The sequence below is a fragment of the Ranitomeya variabilis genome, chromosome 1 (assembly GCF_051348905.1).
Source record: "Ranitomeya variabilis isolate aRanVar5 chromosome 1, aRanVar5.hap1, whole genome shotgun sequence".
In the NCBI taxonomy this organism is placed as follows: Eukaryota; Metazoa; Chordata; class Amphibia; order Anura; family Dendrobatidae; genus Ranitomeya; species Ranitomeya variabilis.
Window position 1 is genome coordinate 724581431 of NC_135232.1, and position 21304 is coordinate 724602734.

A 21304-nucleotide genomic window follows, 5' to 3' on the forward strand; every position below is an offset into this window, starting at 1 on the left:
GTCTAATACCATGCCGGAATAGGTCACTCAGATGTCGCAATCTATGAAGCAGTCTATAGATAACCTAACCTCCACATTGCTTCAGGCTCTGCAGTGTCATGCTTCGGCTATGACCGTTACGGAGAGCTTGACTCGGGAACAGGAGGACCCTGGCACATCCACGTCTAGGTCAGGACGCAAGAGGACCCATAGGTCAAGTCCATCTGTGTCATCCCATAGCACACGGTCATCCCCTTCCAGGGAGGAGGCACCGTAGTTCCAGGTCATCTAGACCGTCCCCTTCCAGGGGCAGATAATGCAGATCTCACCCAGCAGAGGACGCCTCAGTGATACACAGGATTTGGAAGGCATCTGTGACTCAGACAAGGAAACGAAGGGGTCCCTGATCCCAATCCCCCTCCCTAGCAATACAGCGCTAGTTGAGGACATAATCTCTTCCATCCATTGGGTGCTGGACATTTCTGATCCGCCACCAGAGGCCCCAGAGCACAAGATTTCCTTTGAAGGACCTCTGAAGCCACCTAAGGTTTTCTCTAATCACCCAGTTTAAGGCGATCCTTAAAAAGCAGCTCTCACAACCTCAGAAAAAATTTGTTAATCGCAAATATCTGGAGGCGAGGAACCCATTCCCGCAGAAGGACACCAAAGAATGGACAGATCCACCCGAAGTGGACCCCCCAGTCTCTAGGCTAGCAGCACAGACCCTCCTTTCACTGCCAGATAGCTCAACCCTCAGGGACACAGCAGACCGGAAGGTAGAACGCATGGCTCGTTCAATTTTTGAGGCTGCAGGGGCATCCCTGGCTCCTGCGTTCGCTTCAGTTTTGGGCTGCCAAGGCCATTCTGGCCTGGGCCAAAAATTTACAGGCTGGCTTCCAAGCATCTGCTCCTGAGCTGTCAGACCAAGCGGTTCAAATAGCAGTTGCAGCAGATTACATGCTTCATGCAGCTCTGGATTCAGCAAGGGGTGTAGCGGGGATAGCATCAAACGCCATCACAATTCGACGTATCCTCTGGCTGCGGGAATGGAAAGCGGACGCAGCCTCAAAGAAGTCCCTCACGCACCTCCCCTATCTCAGTGGGTGACTTTTCGGTGAACAGTTGGACACGATGATATCCAATGCCACCGGGGGTAAGAGTACCTCTCTAACCCCAACTGAAACCTAAACGCACTTACAAGAAGCGTAACCAAACTCTATTCCGATCCTTTAAGAACTCTTCGGGCTGGTCCGTCTCACGTCCAGCACAAAATCGTAACCGTTCCCAACGCAGGGAAAACTCACGATCGACGCAAAGGTCGGACAAGACCTGGCAGTCAAAAGCAGGCCAGTCTAAGCCCAGAGGAGGAAAATCTCAGACTTTCTCCTCATCATGACTCACGGACTCCGGAAGACACCACACCCATAGGCGGCCGACTTTTGCTCTTTCATCCAGTCTGGCTGCCTATTACAGAAGACAGGTGGGTCAGTGAACTAGTGTCTTCCGGATACAAGATAGAGTTCACCTCCAACCCACCGGACCGATTCTTCCTCTCTGTCCCCCCAAAACCACCAGCCAAGGCTCGTGCCTTCCACCAAGCGGTCTACTCGCTTTTTCAAGTAGGAATCATAGTACCGCTCCCCACGGCCAAGCGCTTCCGAGGGTTCTACTCTAACCTATTCGTAGTTCCCAAGAAAGGAGGTAGCGTACAGCCCATACTGGACCTAAAACAGCTCAACAAATATGTACGGGTCCGTCACTTCCGCATGGAGTCCCTACGGTCCATCATTGTGTCCTTGGAGAAGGGGGAATATGTCGCCTCCATAGACATACATGATGCATACCTGCATATACCTATTGCACCCGTCCATCAGAGATTTCTCAGGTTCGCAATCGTCCAGGACCACTACCAGTTCGTGGCTCTCCCGTTCGGACTCGCCACGGCTCCCAGAGTGTTTACCAAGGTCATGGCAGCCACCATGGACGTCCTGCACTCCAGAGGCACAGTAGTCGTTCCATACCTGGACGATCTACTCATCAAGGCTCCCACCTTCAAGGACTGCGAGCTCAGCGTCTCAATCACAACCGACACTCTGAGTCGCATGGGCTGGTTAGTCAACCTACAAAAGTTATAACCAACCCCGAGTCAGTCTCTGACCTTCCTGGGAATGCTATTCAACACCTCCAGGGGTCTAGTGCTCCTTCCCAAGGACAAGGCACTGGCTCTCTGCCTAGGAGGCCAGGCTGTCCCTGGGCTCGCTTAAGAGCCAGGTGTCAGCCATCTCATTGTTTTTTCAAAGGAGCATTACTACCAAGCCGCAAGTAAGGACATTCCTTCAGGGGGTTTCCCGATTGGTTCCCCCCTACAGATGACCACTAGAAACGTGGGACCTCAACCTGGTCCTGACAGCATTGCAGGAACCACCCTTCGAACCCCTCAATGAGGTCCCGCTCCGCCTTCTATCCTAGAAGGTGGTTTTCCTGGTGGCAATCACCTCGCTACGCAGGGTGTCTGAACTGACAGCACTCTCCTGCAGACGGCCCTTTCTGGTTTTTCACCAGGACAAGGTAGTCCTCCGTACGGTCCCATCCTTCCTTCCAAAGGTTGTGTCCAACTTCCACCTCAATGAGGAAATTTCTCTGCCTTGGCCCTTTGTCCGGTCCCGGTTCATAGAGTGGAGAAGGCTCTGCATACGCTTAACCTGGTCAGGGCATTGCGCATATATGTGTCTAGGACTGCGTCCTTCCGGAGGTCTGATTCTCTTTTCCTTCTTCCGGAAGGCGGCCGCAAGGGTCTGCCAGCTTCCAAAGCTGCCCTTGCCAGGTGGATCAAATCCTCCATACAAGAGGAATACCGCCTTTAAAAATTCTCCTCTTCCAGCCAGTATTATGGCACACTCTACACGGGCGGTAGGGGCCTCTTGGGCCATTCGGCACCAGGCTTCAGCACAACAGGTGTGTAAGGCGGCCACTTGGACTAGCCTATACACATTTACTAAACACTACAGAGTTCATACCCAGTCCTCAGCGGACGCAAGCCTGGGTAGATGTGTTCTGCAGGTGGCGGTGCCCCAAGTGTAGGGGCCTGTCTACACAATATTTGTCCATTGCTTCCCACCCAGGGACTGCTTTGGGACGTCCCATGGTCCTGTGTCCCCCAGTGAGGTGACAGAGTAAAGGAGATTTTTGTGTACTCACCGTAAAATCTTTTTCTCTTAGCCTCTGTGATGAGGGAACAGCCGCCATCTTGGACGGGCATACTAACAGAGATTGGCGTGACTCCATTTTGTCTCCTGGCCACAGGTCTGCAGAGAGGAGTGCTCCTGGCCCCCACCTTTTCTAATGAACATAGTGCCTATTAGTATGGTAATCGGCTGAGCTCAGTGTAGATTGCAGAAGGTACTTCAAAGCTCAGGGAGGAAGCCACACCAGCAGGGGGCTTGACATGCGGGGTTTAATTAAGCCCCCAGGCATTTCCAAGTGGCCACTGGATACACATCTCTTATGGCTGTCCAGTCAAACCGTCTACAACAGGAAATCATGAATTATGGACGCATAATCCGAGGTACCGGCTCATAAAAATATTCCCCTCGTCCTAAAGAAATTGTGCATCTAATAGTGCGACTCCTGTGTCCGTGGGGGGTCTGAAACCCGAGATATAGAGATCAGCCTCCCACGGGGACCGAATGGGTCCAGGTTTGATCCCTGTACGACCGGCAGAACAAACTACAGGCGCTGGTACTGCCCGGGTACTGATCCGATCATCCTGAGAGAAGTTATCCCATTTATTAGATATTGGAATAAATCTTGCAGGGAGGCAGAGGGGTGGAGATTGCTAAGCCCACCCAGCTACAGGGGGAGGGACACGGCAGGGTTAAGAGCTGGAACATGTGGAGAGTGGGACACACAGAAGATGACCAGCTAAGAAACAGGGCATGCCAGCCAGAGGGGGGCAAGCACACGCTTTCTGGGGGCGGCCCGGCAACTAAAGTTTTGGACCTGCGGAACGCTGCGCCCCCCGGCTTCCACAAGCGACCTCTAACCTGGTAAAGTGACCTCCAGCTTTATACCTTAAGCCTTGTATCATTGTTGTTGTATTGTACTCTGACTGTAACTCTTGATATATTGTGATTGTATATTTCTTGTAATTACCTAGTGCGCCCTTAAGGCAATTAAATCATAAATTAATTTTGGGCTGATCCTTTTACTCTGATTGCGAATCCTAGAATACCCAGTGTGGGTAACCGGGCAGTCTCCCCGGCGGCCATTTGCTCTAGGTGCAGTGCCCTTACTGACCTGAGAGACAAAGGGGGCACCGGAGAGCTGTGCCTGTGTAGTGACGTCACGGATTGGTGACGTGGGAGGAACAGGGGCTTCCTTCACAGCCTCTAATTGGGGAACACAGCTCCCACCCTGTTCCCCTTTCCGGGTCGTTGTTACTGTTGAGTTCTCGTATATAGTTTTCTTGAGCTCGTACATAAGTTGCCTTCTTATAGGCATGGTTATGTTATGCATGTTACGTTCCTCCTAATGCTTTTTCACAAAACTGGAGAAGGCTGACCGCGTCCAGGGGTGTATACTGCAAAGGAGGAGCCACGGTTAATCTTATTCAGATTACGCATTGTGTCGCCTCCTAGTGGACAGCAGCATAACACCCATGGTCCGGTGTCCCTTAATTAGGCTGCCGTCACACTAGCAGTATTTGGTCAGTATTTTACATCAGTATTTGTAAGCCAAAACCAGGAGTGGAACAATTAGTGGAAAGTATAACAGAAACATATGCACCACTTCTTCATTTATCACCCACTCCTGGTTTTGGCTTACAAATACCGATGTAAAATACTGACCAAATACTGCTAGTGTGACGGCAGCCTTAGAGGCTAAGAGAGAGAGATTTTACGGTGAGTACACAAAAATCTCCTTTTTTTTTTTTTTGCATCGCATTATTCTGAGAGCTATAACTATTTTTATGCTGATAGAGCTGTATGGAGGCTTTTTTCTTCGGGACAAGATGACATCTTCAGCGCTACCATGTTTATTTAGATCCGTCTTTTTGATCACGTTATTCCACTTTGTTTGGCGATATGATAAAGCATTGTTTTCTCGGTCCCCCATGACAGCACTACGGAGAGAGGGGATCCGCCCTTCAGGGACAGGAAACCTACAGATACATAAGGGCGGTACCTCTCCCTCGCATCAGTTGGTTTCCTGTCCCTGACGGGGAACCTCTCTTCGGCAGTACCTGCAAAGAAGACGTCGTATCCAAGGACCGGGACCGGGCAGCCGAGTTCCGGCAGCGAGGAGGCTCCTGCCGCGGCGTGTCCGGCACCCGAAGCCGCCACCGCTGGGACCGAGGGGTTCTCCAGGGTGTGCGGGGGAGAGGCCGCCGCCGGACTCCGATGGACAAAGGGGCGCTGGTCACCCGGAGCTTCGGTGCAGGCTGCTGCACGCTCTGGGTGAAGAAAGATGGCCGCCGCTCCGGAAATGCGGCATCAACTTCCGGGTCGTCCCCGCGCGCATGCGCGGTAATATCTCCTCTCCCGGGGATGTGCGCAGGACCGGAAATGAGGAAGAACGCCGGGGGAGCGCCGGATTCAAAAAGGGAGATGGTGCACACTTAGTTGTCGCACTATCTCCCTTTCATTATGGAGGACAGCGATTCCCAGCAGCTGCCAGCCAGGCAGCAGCAGCATAAGAAAAATGACCCAAAGAGCTCCAGAAGAAGTGGATCAAGCAGTCGATCCACACAGCGCAGCAGATCTGCTGCAAGGACTAACTCCCCTCCTCAGGAGACTCCACTACCAGATCCCGGCCCTCTTCCAGAACCGGTACCTGCCTTCACATCTGAATGGTGAGTGATCTTCGTGAAAGTATACACTCCTATAATAGGGCTCCCTCTTCTCCCTTACTAGGGTAAGAAGAGCCTGGAGAAAAAGAAAAATAGAGTCTGCCCCACATGTAACAAAGCTTTGCCGGTAACTTGGGGAAAAAAGCTTTGTAAATCCTGTATCCAGCATCTATTGTGTGAAGAAACCCCTGACTTTGCCTCTGAACTTAAGAATATAATTAGATCAGAAGTTCAGAATGCCCTGTTATCCTCCAAAAAAGGGAAGGAAAAGGCGAAGGAGACGGTATATGCTCACTCTGTCCGATCCTCATCTGAGGACGCGGACTCTGATGATTCCAAATCCTCCCTATCTTCCTCTGATGAAGATTCGGGCCGTCACTGTTTCCCATTAGAGGAAGTGGACGCTTTAGTTAAAGTCGTCAGGGCCACCATGGGGGTTGAGGATCCCAGGCCTGATAAAACGGCTCAAGACATCATGTTTGGAGGTCTGACACAAAAAAAGCGGAGAGCTTTTCCGTTAAACTCCAATGTCCAGACTCTAATCAAAAAAGAATGGGAGAAACCAGACAGAAAAAATTCTTCAGTACCCTCGCTGAAAAGAAAATATCCCTTCGATGATGAAGCGTCCACTTCTTGGGACAAGGCACCCAAATTGGACGTGGCAGTAGCCAAAGCTTCAAAAAAATTCGCGCTCCCATTTGAGGATATGGGTACCCTCAAAGACCCCTTAGACAAAAAAGCAGATACCTTTCTCAAAGGGGCTTGGGAATCGGCTGGGGGTAGCCTGAGACCTGCAGTCGCGGCAACCTGCACCTCCAGGTCTTTAATGGTATGGGTTGACCAGTTGGAAAGCCAGATCAAGGACGGATCACCCAGGAATAAATTATTAGACTCAATCCCTGCAATTAGAGCTGCAGCAGCTTTCCTAGCAGACTCCTCAGCGGACTCAGTGCGTCTAACATCCAAAGCCGCTGCCCTCTCCAACGCGGCCAGAAGGACCCTTTGGCTTAAAAGCTGGCCAGGGGATCTCCAAACAAAGTTGAAGCTGTGTTCTATACCTTGCGAGGGAAACTTCTTATTTGGGGAAACCCTGGATGACATCCTCCAGAAAGCGGGTGACAAAAAGAAGGGGTTTCCAAATCTGGGACCAGCCCCATTTAAACAGTCCTTTCGGAGTAGAAAATTTTTTCGTCGAAGACCACCTAGAGACCAAAATAAGTGGGAAGAAGGTAGAAGGCGAGATAGAGGCTACCTCTTTGGCAACACCTCCCGTGATAAAAAACCCGCCAAATGACATTCTCCCTGCGGTGGGGGGAAGGCTCACCACATTTCTTCCTGCTTGGAAGAAAATTTCCAACAACACCTGGATTCTAAGACTCATACAATCTGGTCTAAAAATAGATTTCCTTTCCCTCCCTCCTCGAAATTATGTTGTGACAAAAATGAGGTCTTCGACGATAGAGCAAGCGGCACTAGAAAAAGAGATTATCTCCCTTCTACAAAAAGCTGTAATTCGGGAGATTTCTCCTCAGGAAATGGGGGACGGGTTTTTCTCCCCTCTCTTTCTGGTACCGAAACCCGACGGGTCCTTTCGGACAATTATAAATTTAAGGAACTTAAACAACTACGTAAGAAATCACAAATTCAAAATGGAGACAATAAAATCCACAATAAAGATTCTCTTTCCAAATTGCTACATGGTTGTGATAGATCTAACCGACGCATATTATCATGTGCCCATCCACGAGCTTTCTCAAAAGTTTCTCAGGATGGCGGTGTCCATAAAAGGGAAAATAAGAAACTTCCAGTACAGGGCCCTTCCGTTTGGGATTTCTATAGCTCCGCGGATATTCACAAAAATAGTAGCGGAGATGATGGCCCACATAAGGGAACAAAACATTATCATAGTTCCCTACCTGGACGATTTTCTTATTGCCAGCGACTCGGCTCAAAGTTGCAGAGAACAGAGAGACCGAGTAATGACTATTCTAACGAACTTGGGTTGGCTCATAAATATAAAAAAGTCGAAGTTGGAACCCTCTCAGGTACAGGAGTTCCTAGGGCTGACGTTAGATTCCCGGGTTCAAGAGTGCCGGCTCCCGGGCCCCAAAAAGGACAAAATACTAGCCATGATAGCACAAACGCTGCAAAACCCCTCCATGACTCTAAGGAGGGCAATGTCCCTATTGGGGTCCCTTTCCTCATGCCTGCCGGCGATACCCTTCGCACAATTCCACACAAGAGAGCTTCAGTGGCACATACTAGAATGGCAGGTAATATTAAAAAACAATCTGGAAAGCAGGGTCACTCTAAATTCCTCTGTTATTCATTCCCTTCTCTGGTGGGGAAAGAGCCAGAATATTTCAAGAGGGATTCCCTGGGTACCCGAAATATCCCGGGTAATAACAACCGATGCAAGTCCCAGGGGGTGGGGAGCCCACATGGGAAACAGAGTGACTCAGGGCAACTGGTCAATTCAGGAACTATCAGCATCCTCGAATCAAAAAGAACTCTGGGCAGTGTATCAGGCTCTCCTATCATTTCTTCCCTACATTCGAGGACATCATGTCCGAATTTTCTCGGACAATATAGTGACAGTAGCCTATATCAATCACCAGGGGGGAACAAGGTCTCAGTTACTGATGAATTCCTCCGCCAAAATTCTCCGCCTGGCGGAAACGAATCTACTCTCCCTTTCCGCACTACATATTCAAGGGTCAAAAAACGAGAAAGCAGACTACCTGAGTCGAACTCAGTTGAGACAAGGCGAATGGTCCCTAAATCAGTCCGTTTACAACCAGATCACGAGAATGTGGGGAACCCCAACAATAGATCTGTTCGCCAATCACAAAAACAAAAAAGTAAACAAATTTTGTTCTCTAAACCCAGAAGGGAATCCCCAGGCTCTGGATGCTTTTCTCATTCCTTGGACACACAAACTAACTTACGCCTTTCCACCAACCATCCTAATTCCGGCGGTCATCCGCAAGGTCAGAGAGGACAAAACAAAGATGATCCTTATTGCCCCATTCTGGCCAAAAAGGACATGGTTTTCCTGGCTAAGGATGCTATCAGTCTCAGACCCATGGGTTCTTCCGAATTTGCCAGACCTGTTACAGCAAGGACCGATCCTCCACCCACAGGAGACGAACTTGCATTTGACAGCCTGGCTTTTGAGCGGGAACTATTAATAAAAAGAGGTTTTTCAGACAACTTGGTTACAACATTATTAAAATGTAGAAAACCTATTACTACCAAAATTTATGGCAAAACATGGAAAAAATTCTTGTCTGTATCTAAAGTCAAAATCCAGGAGGGACCTTCAATTAATAAGATACTTGAGTTCCTACAAAAAGGGCTGGAACAAGGATTAGCGGTTAGTACCCTTAAGGTGCAGATAGCAGCCCTGGGTGCTCTCTATAACCAGAATATAGCAGCCAACCCGTGGATAATAAGATTCGTTAAAGCGGTAACAAGATCAAAACCTGTAGTTACCCAAAAGATGCCCTCATGGGACCTAAACTTAGTCCTTTCAGCATTATCTGGTCCACCATTCGAACCCATAGATGTGATTCCCATAAAAATACTGTCACTAAAAACCATTCTTCTAGTAGCCTTAACATCGGCACGCAGGATAAGCGACATTCAAGCCCTGTCCTCTAACCCCCCTTTCACAAAAATCATGGATGATAGAGTCACTCTAAAACCTGACCCGGCCTATTTGCCAAAAGTGGCAACAAAATTCCATAGGTCACAGGAAATATCCCTGCCGTCCTTCTGCCCGAACCCTAGAAATGAGAAAGAGCAGAACTTCCATAACCTAGACGTCAGAAGATGTCTAGTCCAATACCTAGATTCCACTAGGGAGTATAGGAAGGAAGGCTCTCTCTTTGTCTGTTTTCAGGGTCCCAGAAAAGGATTCCGGGCATCCAAGGGTACCTTGGCAAGGTGGATAAAAGAGGCAATAGCGTTGGCATATTCATCCACGGGGAATGCGATCCCGGACGGTATAAGAGCGCATTCCACAAGAGCAGTAGCTACCTCATGGGCTGAGAGGTCAGAGGTATCAATAGAACAGATCTGTAAGGCGGCCACCTGGTCATCACCGTCGACCTTTTTTAGGCACTATAGATTAAATCTAGCCTCTGTGTCTGACCTGACCTTCGGTCGAAGGGTTCTTGAGGCGGTGGTCCCTCCCTAAGCTTAATCTCTGCAATTCTCTCCGTAGTGCTGTCATGGGGGACCGAGAAAGTCATAGTTACTCACCGATAACGGTGTTTCTCGGAGCCCATGACAGCACTCGCTTATTTCCCTCCCATCACGAGTGCGGTGAGCACCTTTAATCACATATGATTTATATAGTTCATATATTACAATTTAGGCACGGGGTTCCTTTTCTGTTAAGAAATGTTATAATGTGGTATTTTCTCTGTTGTAAACTAACCTGGAGGTCCTCCGATGCTCTGTAAACCAACTGATGCGAGGGAGAGGTACCGCCCTTATGTATCTGTAGGTTTCCTGTCCCTGAAGGGCGGATCCCCTCTCTCCGTAGTGCTGTCATGGGCTCCGAGAAACACCGTTATCGGTGAGTAACTATGACTTTTTGCCTCGTTTATTTTATTATTTTTTTTTTTATGGTGTTAACTTGTGGGACAGTTTTATAGAACGGGTTGTTAGGGATGTGGTGATACCAAATGTGTACCTTATTTAGGGATTTAAAATATATATATATTTTTTTACACTTCAAAATTTGCTTTTTTTTTTTTTTTTTTTTTTTTACATTGTCCCAGGATGGGACACTACTATTTTGCAGCAGATCACGGATCTGGCATCAGATGCTGCTCTCAGCAGGAGCTCACAAGCCACCTTCCCTGCAGGACCCTGTGACCATCTTGGGGCCGGGGGTCTCCATGGAGACCATCAGGACAACACGATTGCATTGCGTTGTCCTGATGGAAGTGCGCAGGAAGCCCCCCCCCCCCCCCCCTGCACAATGTTGTTGTCACTGACAGCAGTGTCAGAGTGGTTAAATGCCTGCGATCAGTGCCGCCATACTAGTTCTGCTGTTTGCGGGAACGCAATTCCTGCAGAGCAGTACGGCGCATGTCAGGAAGGGGTTAAATACAATCAATTTGCTCCAGCTGTAAAATGTATTTGTGGAGAAACTCAGTTATTCCAAAATTAAACTTCTGTACTATGCAGGAGCACAGGACATTGTGTAATGGCTGTGTCTGAGCATTACCACATCTGGGCAGGGGAGGATCAGACCATGCTCCTGTACGGTCAGTTCATTACACAAAAGGGACACCTTCACTTTACATTTATTGCCACCATTTTTATATCTATTTAGCTTAAAGGGGTTGTTGTCATAAGATCAGCTTTGTCCATAACGTTTAGCCAAAACTCCTGTGGTCAACTATTGCCATGATATAATGGTACATCAAATATTGCGGATACTTTCAACAAATTAACGTATTGATACATGTTGGGGAAGGGGGTTGTTGGAGAGAGGTAAAGTACCTACATCAAAACATTTTATATATGTTCTGACATTTATATCTTTAACTTATTTTATAGTTTCAGTAAGAAAAAAAAAGCTGCTCACTTGTCTGAGTCTAGATAACAAATCACTTTCAAGTTTTGAGATTCAATAGTAAAAGCGACAGCCTGTCAGTACAATCGGAGAACTGCATTTTCCTAGTGACAAGTTCCCTTTAAAACATCAGCAGTTTAGTAGTGAATGTCATTGGAGGCGTTTCCTATGGGAAACTTGTGCGAATTAAACCAAAAGCTTAAGAACAGCATTGCTGGAAAGCCAGACAAGTTGAAGAGGACAGGTTAGGGTTTTGGTTTGTTAGATCTCTTACCTCCTGCTGTCCTTTTGGTACACAGCTGTGGTGATGTGTGATACTGAATGGGCCTCCATTATTCTGGAGGGAGATATTTGGCCTCCTCTCTCATCCTATCATTTCCCACTTTCTCATCACAGGATTTCATCACCATCTCATTTGAGGACTCCAACTCTCAAACCAGAACTTTGGCCACAAAACCAGACACGAACGTGGCCGAGGTGGCCAAACAGTGCGCCGAGAAATTTGAGGTGTCCCAAGCAGAGAATTACGGACTGTTTGTACAGGTGAATGAGCGCTGCATCCGGTTGTTAGAAGACGCCTTCCCTCAGCAGGTGAAATCCCAGCTGCTGAAGAACGAGCAGAAGCTGGACTTCCACTTTGTGTACAGACAGCGCAGCGCGCAGGACACGGTGCTCAGCGAGCTCAACCTCCTCTAGCGCGCAGGACACTGTGCTCAGGGAGCCCAACCTCCTCTAGCACCCAGGACACTGTGCTCAGCAAGCTCAACCTCCTCTAGCGCGCAGAACTCTGTGCTCAGCGAGCTCAACCTCCTCTAGCACCCAGGACACTGTGCTCAGTGAGCTCAACCTCCTCTAGCGCGCAGAACACTGTGCTCAGTGAGCTCAACCTCCTCTAGCATCCAGGACACTGTGCTCAGTGAGCTCAACCTCCTCTAGCACCCAGGACACTGTGCTCAGTGAGCTCAACCTCTTCTAGCGCGCAGGACACTGTGCTCAGTGAGCTCAACCTCCTCTAGCATCCAGGACACTGTGCTCAGTGAGCTCAACCTCCTCTAGCACGCAGGACACTGTGCTCAGTGAGCTCAACCTCCTCTAGCGCCCAGGACACTGTGCTCAGCGAGCTTAACCTCCTCTAGCGCCAGTCTCAGCTTTGTTTTACCAAGACAATTCCAGGGATGTGGGAATGGCTGGACCATTCCAGAGCGCCTCCTGCTGGATTATTAGATTATTGCAGCAACACAACCTGCCCACATAGGGCCTCTCTCGTGGGTCTAGTGCACATGGACCCTATTAAACTTGTTGACTAACATACGACGGATAAGTACCCTTTAAGGCCAAGCAAACCAGTCAGCACGATTGTGCACACTTACACCACACACACACAATCTCTATCAGGACAGTGCAGTTATCCATCTTGTTGTTGTATCAGTATATCACCACCAGGTATCATTTTAATCTTTATTTTCAGTTTTCTGTTAATGATATGCTTGTGCCCTGGGGCGGCCTGTAGGGGTGAGGGGTCTACATGTGATGCTCTGATTAGGTATTCATAATTGGGACTGCTGACAGGTCACTGATCCCCACTGACCTGCCCCCTAGTTAACAATGAATATTATATATAAAGCTTGAAAAAAAAATCCCCTTCTGTAGGCAGAATACCTAATCAGAGCACAACATGAAGCCCCCCCACAGGCTGCCCCGGGACATAGGCATTAACACAACACTGAAAATAAAGATTAAAAAACCACAACCACGAGACAGATTTCATCACCAGGTATCATTATTCAGTATAACGGCACTGACCTGACGCTGTCCGTAGGTTACAGTGCACAATCCTGCCGACAGGTTCCCTTTAAAGCATTTGCATATACATAGATATACATTGACTGATAGCTAGGAAAACTGCTCCTGGGCCTTCATTAGTTCTATTGAAGCCAATGTAAATGTTGCCAAGTTTTTACCTGTACAGCTGTTCTATGGTGGAGAATAGCATTAAATTAAAATGCACATAGGATGTCTGCTATGATTTGGTATTTAATTACACATGGAGCATTGCTCATTCTGTATAGCCTACAAAAAAAAAAACACACCACTTCAGCGGGAAAATGCCGATATTTGTACTGAGCATCAGTGCTGGACGGGACATAATGGACATCAGGGGCTGATGGAGCCAATTTTATTATTTCAAACATAAGGAGAAAAAAAATAAAAATCAGCATTTAACATCTTTTACAATCATTACATAGATGTCAAAAAAAAGTCTGCTGCTGTAATTTCCAATCAAAAACAGTCAGATCCCATTAGAAGGTCAAAAGCAAAAATAAAATTTAAAGGCAAGTTCTTCAGACTGCTGCAAAAGGTCTGTGACGTGGAGCAGTCAGATTAAGGATAATTTATACATTTCACACTCGAGCAAATTTAGGCAAATCTGAAGCCTTTAGGTGACTGCATAATGAGCGGCAGATTTGTGAGCGCAGCTCTTGATCTTACAATATAATGTGTGGAACTTATAACAACCTGCATTGGTCTCAGATATCGGAGATGTAGCAGCAAAATGTGAGGAACTGCAGAATGATGAATGCAGCTCTGGATGTAACATGTCAGTATAGCACAGTGAAATGCAGGAATTTGCTTTAAAAGCAAGTTAAATCAAGTGGCAGTCATTTTTTCTTAGGAGGTAAAACGGACATCATGGGCACTAGGTCAGGAGGTAAAAGTATCTGACATTACCAGGTCTCCACATGGCGCTGGCTGGAACGTGACCAAAGCTGCCAGTCGCCTCTGGTTGCTCTTGTCAGGCGCCGTCTCATCCCAATCATTGAGGATCGCAAAAAAACACCTTGCTTCTTGCTTATATTCTTAATCATTAACCAAGGACTGTCCAGTTTGGTTGTAGTGTGAGCAGCCACCTTGGGGGTCCCAGATTTGGCTCTGCTGCACCAGGAGCGGACGAGCAGCTGGAGGGTAGTGATCAGGTTCCCTACAGAAGCTGCTGGTGATTGGCAGCCATCAGTGCAGATTGTGGCAAACGTTCTCCATAACCTGGAGGATTCTGCAGAAAAAAGGATGGCAGACTTTTACATCAGATCACAATGGAGCATATTAACTCATTTGGTGGCCTGAAAGTGGTAATGAGTGCGCGTAATAAATATATAAAAATATAATTACCCCCCCCAATAACTCCTGCGTCCTCCCCAAAGAAACCCAGAGGCCCCTTTACACTCAATGCAGTTTGTTTTTTTAAAGCCATAAATAGAATGAAGTTTGCATGACGGGGTGTTTTATCACACTTAATACTGCTCTTAGAGAACCCAACTGTGGCAATTGGTGAACATCTTGGTACTAATCATATGAATTTATTATTTTTTTTAATCTAAGTACATTATACATTGTGTATGTGATTTTTATGTATTTTGTAAGTTTGTAAATTTCTGTTAATTTTGACATTAAGTCACATTTTCATGTCACTGAACACGGCCTTGGCCAAAAGTGCAAAATGTCCAGGCAAAAAAAAAAAAAAAAAATGTCCTGCAGCGGATCCCATCAATATGTGGCCCCCGCAGCCTGGATGTGCTGCATATACAGTGCATATTACATCAAATTAAACTAATTACTCTGCTTACACTTAAATCCTCTAAAATCCAACGCTTCCGGCTACAAGGAGCAGTGCGGCATCAAACCAGTCTCAACTGGAAGTTACACACATGTATGATAGGTGGAGGAACAGCTTTTTGCACCCAGTTCAGACAACTCCAGAAATCCTTCTCGTGCTAAGTAACCCCCATCCAGCAGGACCGATGGACCCGAGGTTGTGAGTGCTAAAGTCTGCAAATGGGGAGTCACAGCTACCAAATATATTAAAAAGGGAAAACAAAACCTTTAATATGCAAACTCTCCTTCTGTCATTTAGAGTCCAATTGACTTATTCTTTTGCATAAAAATAAGGAAAGGTTTGTAGCCATGAGATCGGCCACCAGCGTTGGGCAGAGAGTATGCAGCAGCTAATGTGGTGGTAAGAAGAAGGGACCGAGGCCAAATAAGAGTCTGGAGGAGGAAAGGCGCGGAGAGGAGCTGTGCCTGTGCCCATATTAGAATGACAGCGCCTGCATGTGAATAGGAAGCACTGGGAAGATTAGTGTTTGGTTAAACATTTATAAATCTGTTTAGTGAAAAGCTAAATATTTCTGGATCTGACCAATCTCACCGCTGCAGGACACTTTGTTTTTTTAATAAAAAAAAAAACAAAACTAAGCTTGAAGGTCTCCACTTTAACCCCTTCATGACCGCAGGCATTTTTGGTTATGCATTTTCATTTTTTGCTCCCCTTCTTCCCAGAGCCATAGAAAATTTAATTTAGCAAAATCTCCCATCCTTCTCGGACATTTCTGTCCTTTTGAACTTCCAGCCATTGGACCTTTCCTACCCTTTTTCTGAGTCCATTAAAATCTGCCTTTCTGAAGTCCAACTTTAAATCCTTCACCCTGGGCAAATTTTTACTTTTGTGTTTCTGTTTGCTCCCCTTCTTCCCAGAGCCATAACTTTTTTATTTTTCCGTCAATATGGCCATGTGAGGGCTTGTTTTTTGCGGGATGAGTTTTAATTTTGAACGACACTATAGGTTTTAACATGTAATATCATGGAAAACGGGAAAAAAAGTGCAGTGAAATTGCAAAAAAGGTGCAATCCGACAGTTTTTTTTTTTACTAGGTTCACTAAATGCTAAAACTGATCTACAATTATGATTCTCCAGGTCATTACGAGTTCATAGATAAAAAATTTCACCGCTTAGACACCAAACATGTCTAGGTTCTTTTTTAATTAACAAAGTGCCATTTTCCGTTACAAGTAGCGTCTCCATTTTTCATTGATTTCGGGTCGGGTGAGGGCTTATTTTTTGCGTGCTGAGCTGACGCAGATACGTGCATTTGATCGTTTTGATTTTTCCCCCACTCCCCCTCGTTAGGCAGTTTAGCGATCAGGTTATGACTTTTTTTTTTTTTATTGAGCAGGCGATTCTGAACGCGGTGATACCAAATAGGTGTATGTTTGATTTTTTTTGTTTGTTTGTTTTATTTTGAATGGGGCGATTTGAACTTATTTTTATTTTTGTAACTTTTGGCATGCTTCAATAGTCTCCATGGGAGGCTAGAAGCTGCCATAACCCGATCAGCTCTGCTACATGTAGGCGATGATCAAATCACTTGTATATAGCAAATACCTCACTTGCCATGAGCTCCGACCATCAGGTTGTGCTCATAGCAATCCGGCAGTGACAACCATAGAGGTCTCCAGGAAACCTCTGGTTGTCATGCCTACCTATGCCTGTGCCATGATCACGTGATGGGGGGCGTTACAGATTGGTGGATTTCCGACGCGATCGCTGGAAATGCATGTTAAAAAGAACCTCTCAGCAGGATTGTGCACAGTAACCTACAGCCAGTGTCAGGTCGGTGCCGTTATACTGAATAAAATGATGCCTGGGTTGATGAAATCAGTCTTGTTGTGGTTGCTTCTTAATTTTTATTTTCAGTTTTGTGTTAATGATATGCCCTAAGACTGAGCTATGTTTTTGAGCATTATCGCATGTTTACTGTGCACTTAATAATCTATATCTGTCCAGGGCAAAGGTCAGCTGTGCCCACATCAAAGGGAGGGAGGCAGACGTGGGCGTACTAGTACGCCCAACGTCAGAAAGGGTTTAATTACAATTGAAGGGGTTGATTTTAAATCTCCTGTGAAACATTTTAGGAATTGCAGCCATTTTTCTACAAAGCCACCTCATTTCAGGGGCTCAATAGTAGTTGAACAAATTCACTTTCCCATAAACAAAATGGTCATTTTTAACCCTTTGCAGAGAATCCTTTGCAGCAATGACGGCCTGTAGTCTGGAGGCCATAGACGTCACCATCACTGGTCTCCTACCATGTGAGGCTTTGCCGCCTTTACTGCAGTAACTTCAGTTCTCGCTCGTTTGTGGCTCTTTCTGCCATCAATTTCATCTTCAGCCAGTTAAATACAGCTCAATGGGCTGAAACCTGGTGAGGACTCGGCCATTGCAGATTATCTTCTTTGCTTTTGCAGGATATTTTCGGTCATTGTTCATCTGTCCTGTGATGTGCCGTTAATCAACCTTGCTGCATTTGGTTGAATCAGAGCAGAAAGTATCGCCCGATACACAGGATTCATCCGCTGGCTTCTGGCTTCAATAACCACTAGTGACTTGGTACCTTTGGTAGCCATGCATCCCCGCACCATGTGTTAGAGGATGTTCGAAGCCAGGGATCAGGAGCCGCTCCAAGCCTTCTCTAGACTTTTTTTTCTTTTTCCTCCCATCATTCTGGGACAGGTTGATCTTGATTTTGCTTTTCTAGAACTGGGCAGCTTCCTTAAATTTTTAGGCAAAATCTAATCTGGCCTATTTTCTTTTTTTTTCTCTCATCATTCTGGGACAGGTTGATCTTTGTTTTGCTTTTCTAGAACTGGGCAGCTTCCTTAAATGCAAGATCTAATCTGGCCTAGTTCCAGGCTGATTGATGGTTTGCACGATGTGGTGACCCCCTGTATTTGCGCTTATGACATCTTCTCTTAATGGTGGACTTAGATCTCGAGACACCAACTTCCTGGAAAGTCCACTTGGGAGGGATGTAGTGAAGGTTTTTCTCTATCGCTTCATTGGGACACACAGGAACCATGGGTGTGTATGCTGCTGCCACTAGGAGGCTGACACTATGCACAAAAAAAAAAGTTAGCTCCTCCTCAGCAGGGTACACCCCACCGACCAGGACTAGGTTAATCAGTTTTAGCTTAGTGTCAGTAGGAGGTCGACACGGATCGTTTTCCAGTAACGTCTCCTTTTTCAGATGGATCTTTTCCCCTACCTCTGGGGGGGATACAGTGTGAACAACCACAACTGTACTCCCACGTCGAGACTGAGTACGGCGTGTACTGCCACCCCGTATTCTCATATGTCTAATCGGCAGGACCCCAACCCCCTAACACAGAAGAATGTTTAGGTGATCCGGATTTGGTCGTGGCTCCCATCTCCTACCCACTCACCCACCAGAGCCTGTTTTAGGAGGTGAGGACGTCCTGCAAGACAGCATTTTCGGACGGCTGACATTTCCTGGATAGATAAGTACATCTCCTTTTTCTACAGGTTCCTTCCAGAGGCGACAAGGTAAAGATCCACAGAAAGAAGAAGATACAAAAGATCAAAGGATGAAGACAGAAGTGTATTTTTTTCTCTTTATTTTTAACGGGTGCTGGGGTAGTAGGGCTTTTAGATTGGGGCGCTGGACTACCTTTTACTGCACTTTTAGGGCCTACGCACAGCTCCCCTCTGTTCCGGCGGTCACCGGCTGCAATCTAGGCCCTTGCTTCTCGAGCCTAGCATTGGCTCCGCCCCCTTCTCAGCACCTTCTTCCGAGCACTTTGGGCGGGAGGAAAGCTTTTCTCCCTCCCATTCTCCAGCCAGTCGCTTCCTCCTCTCCCGGCGGTTAGCTCCGCCCACTCTTCCCGGATTCAGGCAGCGCTGCAGTAGTCGGCATCTTTTTCCTTCCGGACCCGGCTGTTAGATCAGCCCCTTCTTCCAGCCCTAGAGCGGGCTTTTTTACCTTCAGCGTTCACTCACCCTGCTGCAGATCCTTTTCACCCTCATTGCGATCGCCATTGTCTGTGTGGATCCGGAAGGTGATTTTGTTTTTGTGGGACCTGCATCTCCTCTTCATCGCCCTTCACAGCTGGAAGCAGACTACGGGTCACCTGCATTTTACTGTGAGTAGCTCTGCTCTGCAGACGGACACTCTACTCTACATTCCCCTTCTGTCCCCTAACCTTCTTGAATCAGTTAGTGGGTCTGCTCATCATGCCTAATCCTAAAGGAGAGCGTTCCCGTCCCCCTGCTTCCTCTGCTCTTGTCAGACACCTTGTATGCTTTTTGTGTAACTGCAAGCTCCCTTCAGGTCATTCTTCTCCTCTATGTCACGACTGCAGCATTCCCCCTGTGCCCACCACCCAGGAGCCCCCTTCTGTCCCAGGTGATAGCGATGCCCCTATCCCAGTGTGGGCTTTCCCTCTGTCTCAGTCCGTGGCAGACCTCACCACGGCATCATAGACCCTGGTGTCCGTTCTTGACAGGTTGCCCCTCCCAGACTCCACCCTTGCTAGTGGGTCGCAGAACTCAGACTGTGCCTAAACCCATAGGGCGTGAGAGATCCAGGCAGGTGCGTTGTTCTATGTCTTTTTCCTGCTCCATCTCTCCCTCCGGTCTTCCCCAGCGGTCTGCCTCTTCCCGATCCTCCTCTCCAGAGTCAGGCAAAGCGTTTTCAGACGCACTATCAGAGGATGACCGGACCAAGCCTCTAACATGAGAGACAAGGTCCAGAGCCTCATTGTGGAGGTCAACCAGACCTTTAGCATTAAGGACACCTCTACGGAACCCGCAGAACAGGCGGTTTCGTTTAGACTGTCAAAACCAGCTCCCAAGGATTTTGCCCCACATAGAGAATTTGAGGAGGTTCTTGCCAGGGAAAGAGAACCCAACCAGACGCTTCCAAAGAGGGAAGCGCACCGGCATCCTATATCCCTTCGCCCCTGAGCTCACGGCTAATTGGATGGCTTCTCCAACTGCGGACCTGCCTGTCTCCAGACTGTCCAACACTGTCCTCCCGCTTACTAATGGAGCATCCCTCAAGGACTCACCAGGATCGTAGAATCATTTGCAAAGTCAGCCTTTGAAGCGGCTGCTTCTACGTTGTGCCCAGTCTTTGCCTCTACTTGGGTGTCAAAGTCCATATCTGCATGGGCTAAACAGCTGCGTCAGGGCATTCTTGCTGGAGCTCAACCGGAGAAACTGGCAGACCTGGTGGATCAAATTTATCATGCGGTGAAGTACATGGTATCTGGCTCCCTGGACACTGCTTCATGCACGGCTCAGGCTTCAAGCAATATTGTGGTCATTCGTCAGATTTTGCTTAAGGCCTGGCAGGCAGACTTATCTTCTAAAAGTCCCTTACAAGCTTGCTTTTCCAAGGATCCAGTCTGTTTGGCTCCAGGTTGGACCAAATTATTAAAGAGGCCACTGGGTGCACAAGTTCCCTCCTTCCTCAGTTCAAACCTCGTCGATCTCCTCTGAAGCATCAGTTTTGGGATTTTTGTTCCTTTCAATGCAACGAAGGATTTTTCCCACCAGCAGAGGCCGCAGGATCGCCAGGATACGAAAAAGGCTTCCTTTAAACCCACCCCTTCCTGGCGTCCCTGTATCGCCCAGAGTAGATCCACCAGACTTAGATACGCTGGGATCTTGAGATGAGTCATGCCAAGGAAGATTACCAGGTCTATCAGGCTGGGCGGTCATCTCTGTTTTTCAGAGACTTTTGGCTTGCCTCAGTAGAAGGCGCATGGGTCAGGGAGATTGTATCCTCAGGATACAAAACAGATTTTGTTACGTGGCCTCGAGAGAGTTTCTCCGAATCTCGTCCTCCAAGAGAAGCTTCTGTTTCTGGGTTGCTTTGCTTCCATCGCCTTTCTCAGTTCAGGGGGTCATTGTTCCCGTTCCAGACCGGGAACTGTTCACATGGTTTTATTCAAACCCATTTGTGGTGCCGAAGAACGGTGCGGTTCGTCCCATCCTGGATCTAAAGTTACTGAACAAACGGGTCCGCCTGCATCATTTCAGGATGGAGTCCCTTTGTTCAGTAATTGCTTCCATAGAGGGGCAGGAATTCCTGTACTCCATAAACATCCATGACCCCCATCTCCATTGTCCCTATTTTACTAGGGCATCAGATTTCTGTGTTTTGCAGACCTTTTCAATTCATCGCCCTGCCGTTCGGGCTCACAACCGGTCCCAGGGTTTTCACAAAAATCACGGCAGCGTGAATGGT

At 47.5% G+C, this 21304-nt stretch overlaps 2 protein-coding genes across 6 annotated transcripts in view; one reads left to right on the forward strand and one right to left on the reverse strand.

Moving 5' to 3' along the window:
• Window positions 1–12729, forward strand: part of RIN3 (Ras and Rab interactor 3) — a 53739-nt gene extending 41010 nt beyond the window's left edge. For all 5 annotated transcript variants that reach the window (XM_077267943.1, XM_077267961.1, XM_077267954.1 and 2 more), the window contains exon 10: window positions 11817–12729. In XM_077267943.1, the coding sequence (XP_077124058.1) occupies window positions 11817–12116 (300 nt within the window). In that variant the 3' untranslated portion in view covers window positions 12117–12729. The remainder of the gene's footprint in view (window positions 1–11816) is intronic.
• An 853-nt stretch (window positions 12730–13582) lies between these two features.
• The window catches only part of LGMN (legumain), a 28495-nt gene continuing 20773 nt past the window's right edge, over window positions 13583–21304 (reverse strand). Inside the window, exon 14 of the mRNA XM_077268006.1 lies at window positions 13583–14472. Coding sequence (XP_077124121.1) covers window positions 14430–14472 — 43 coding nt within the window. The 3' untranslated portion in view covers window positions 13583–14429. The remainder of the gene's footprint in view (window positions 14473–21304) is intronic.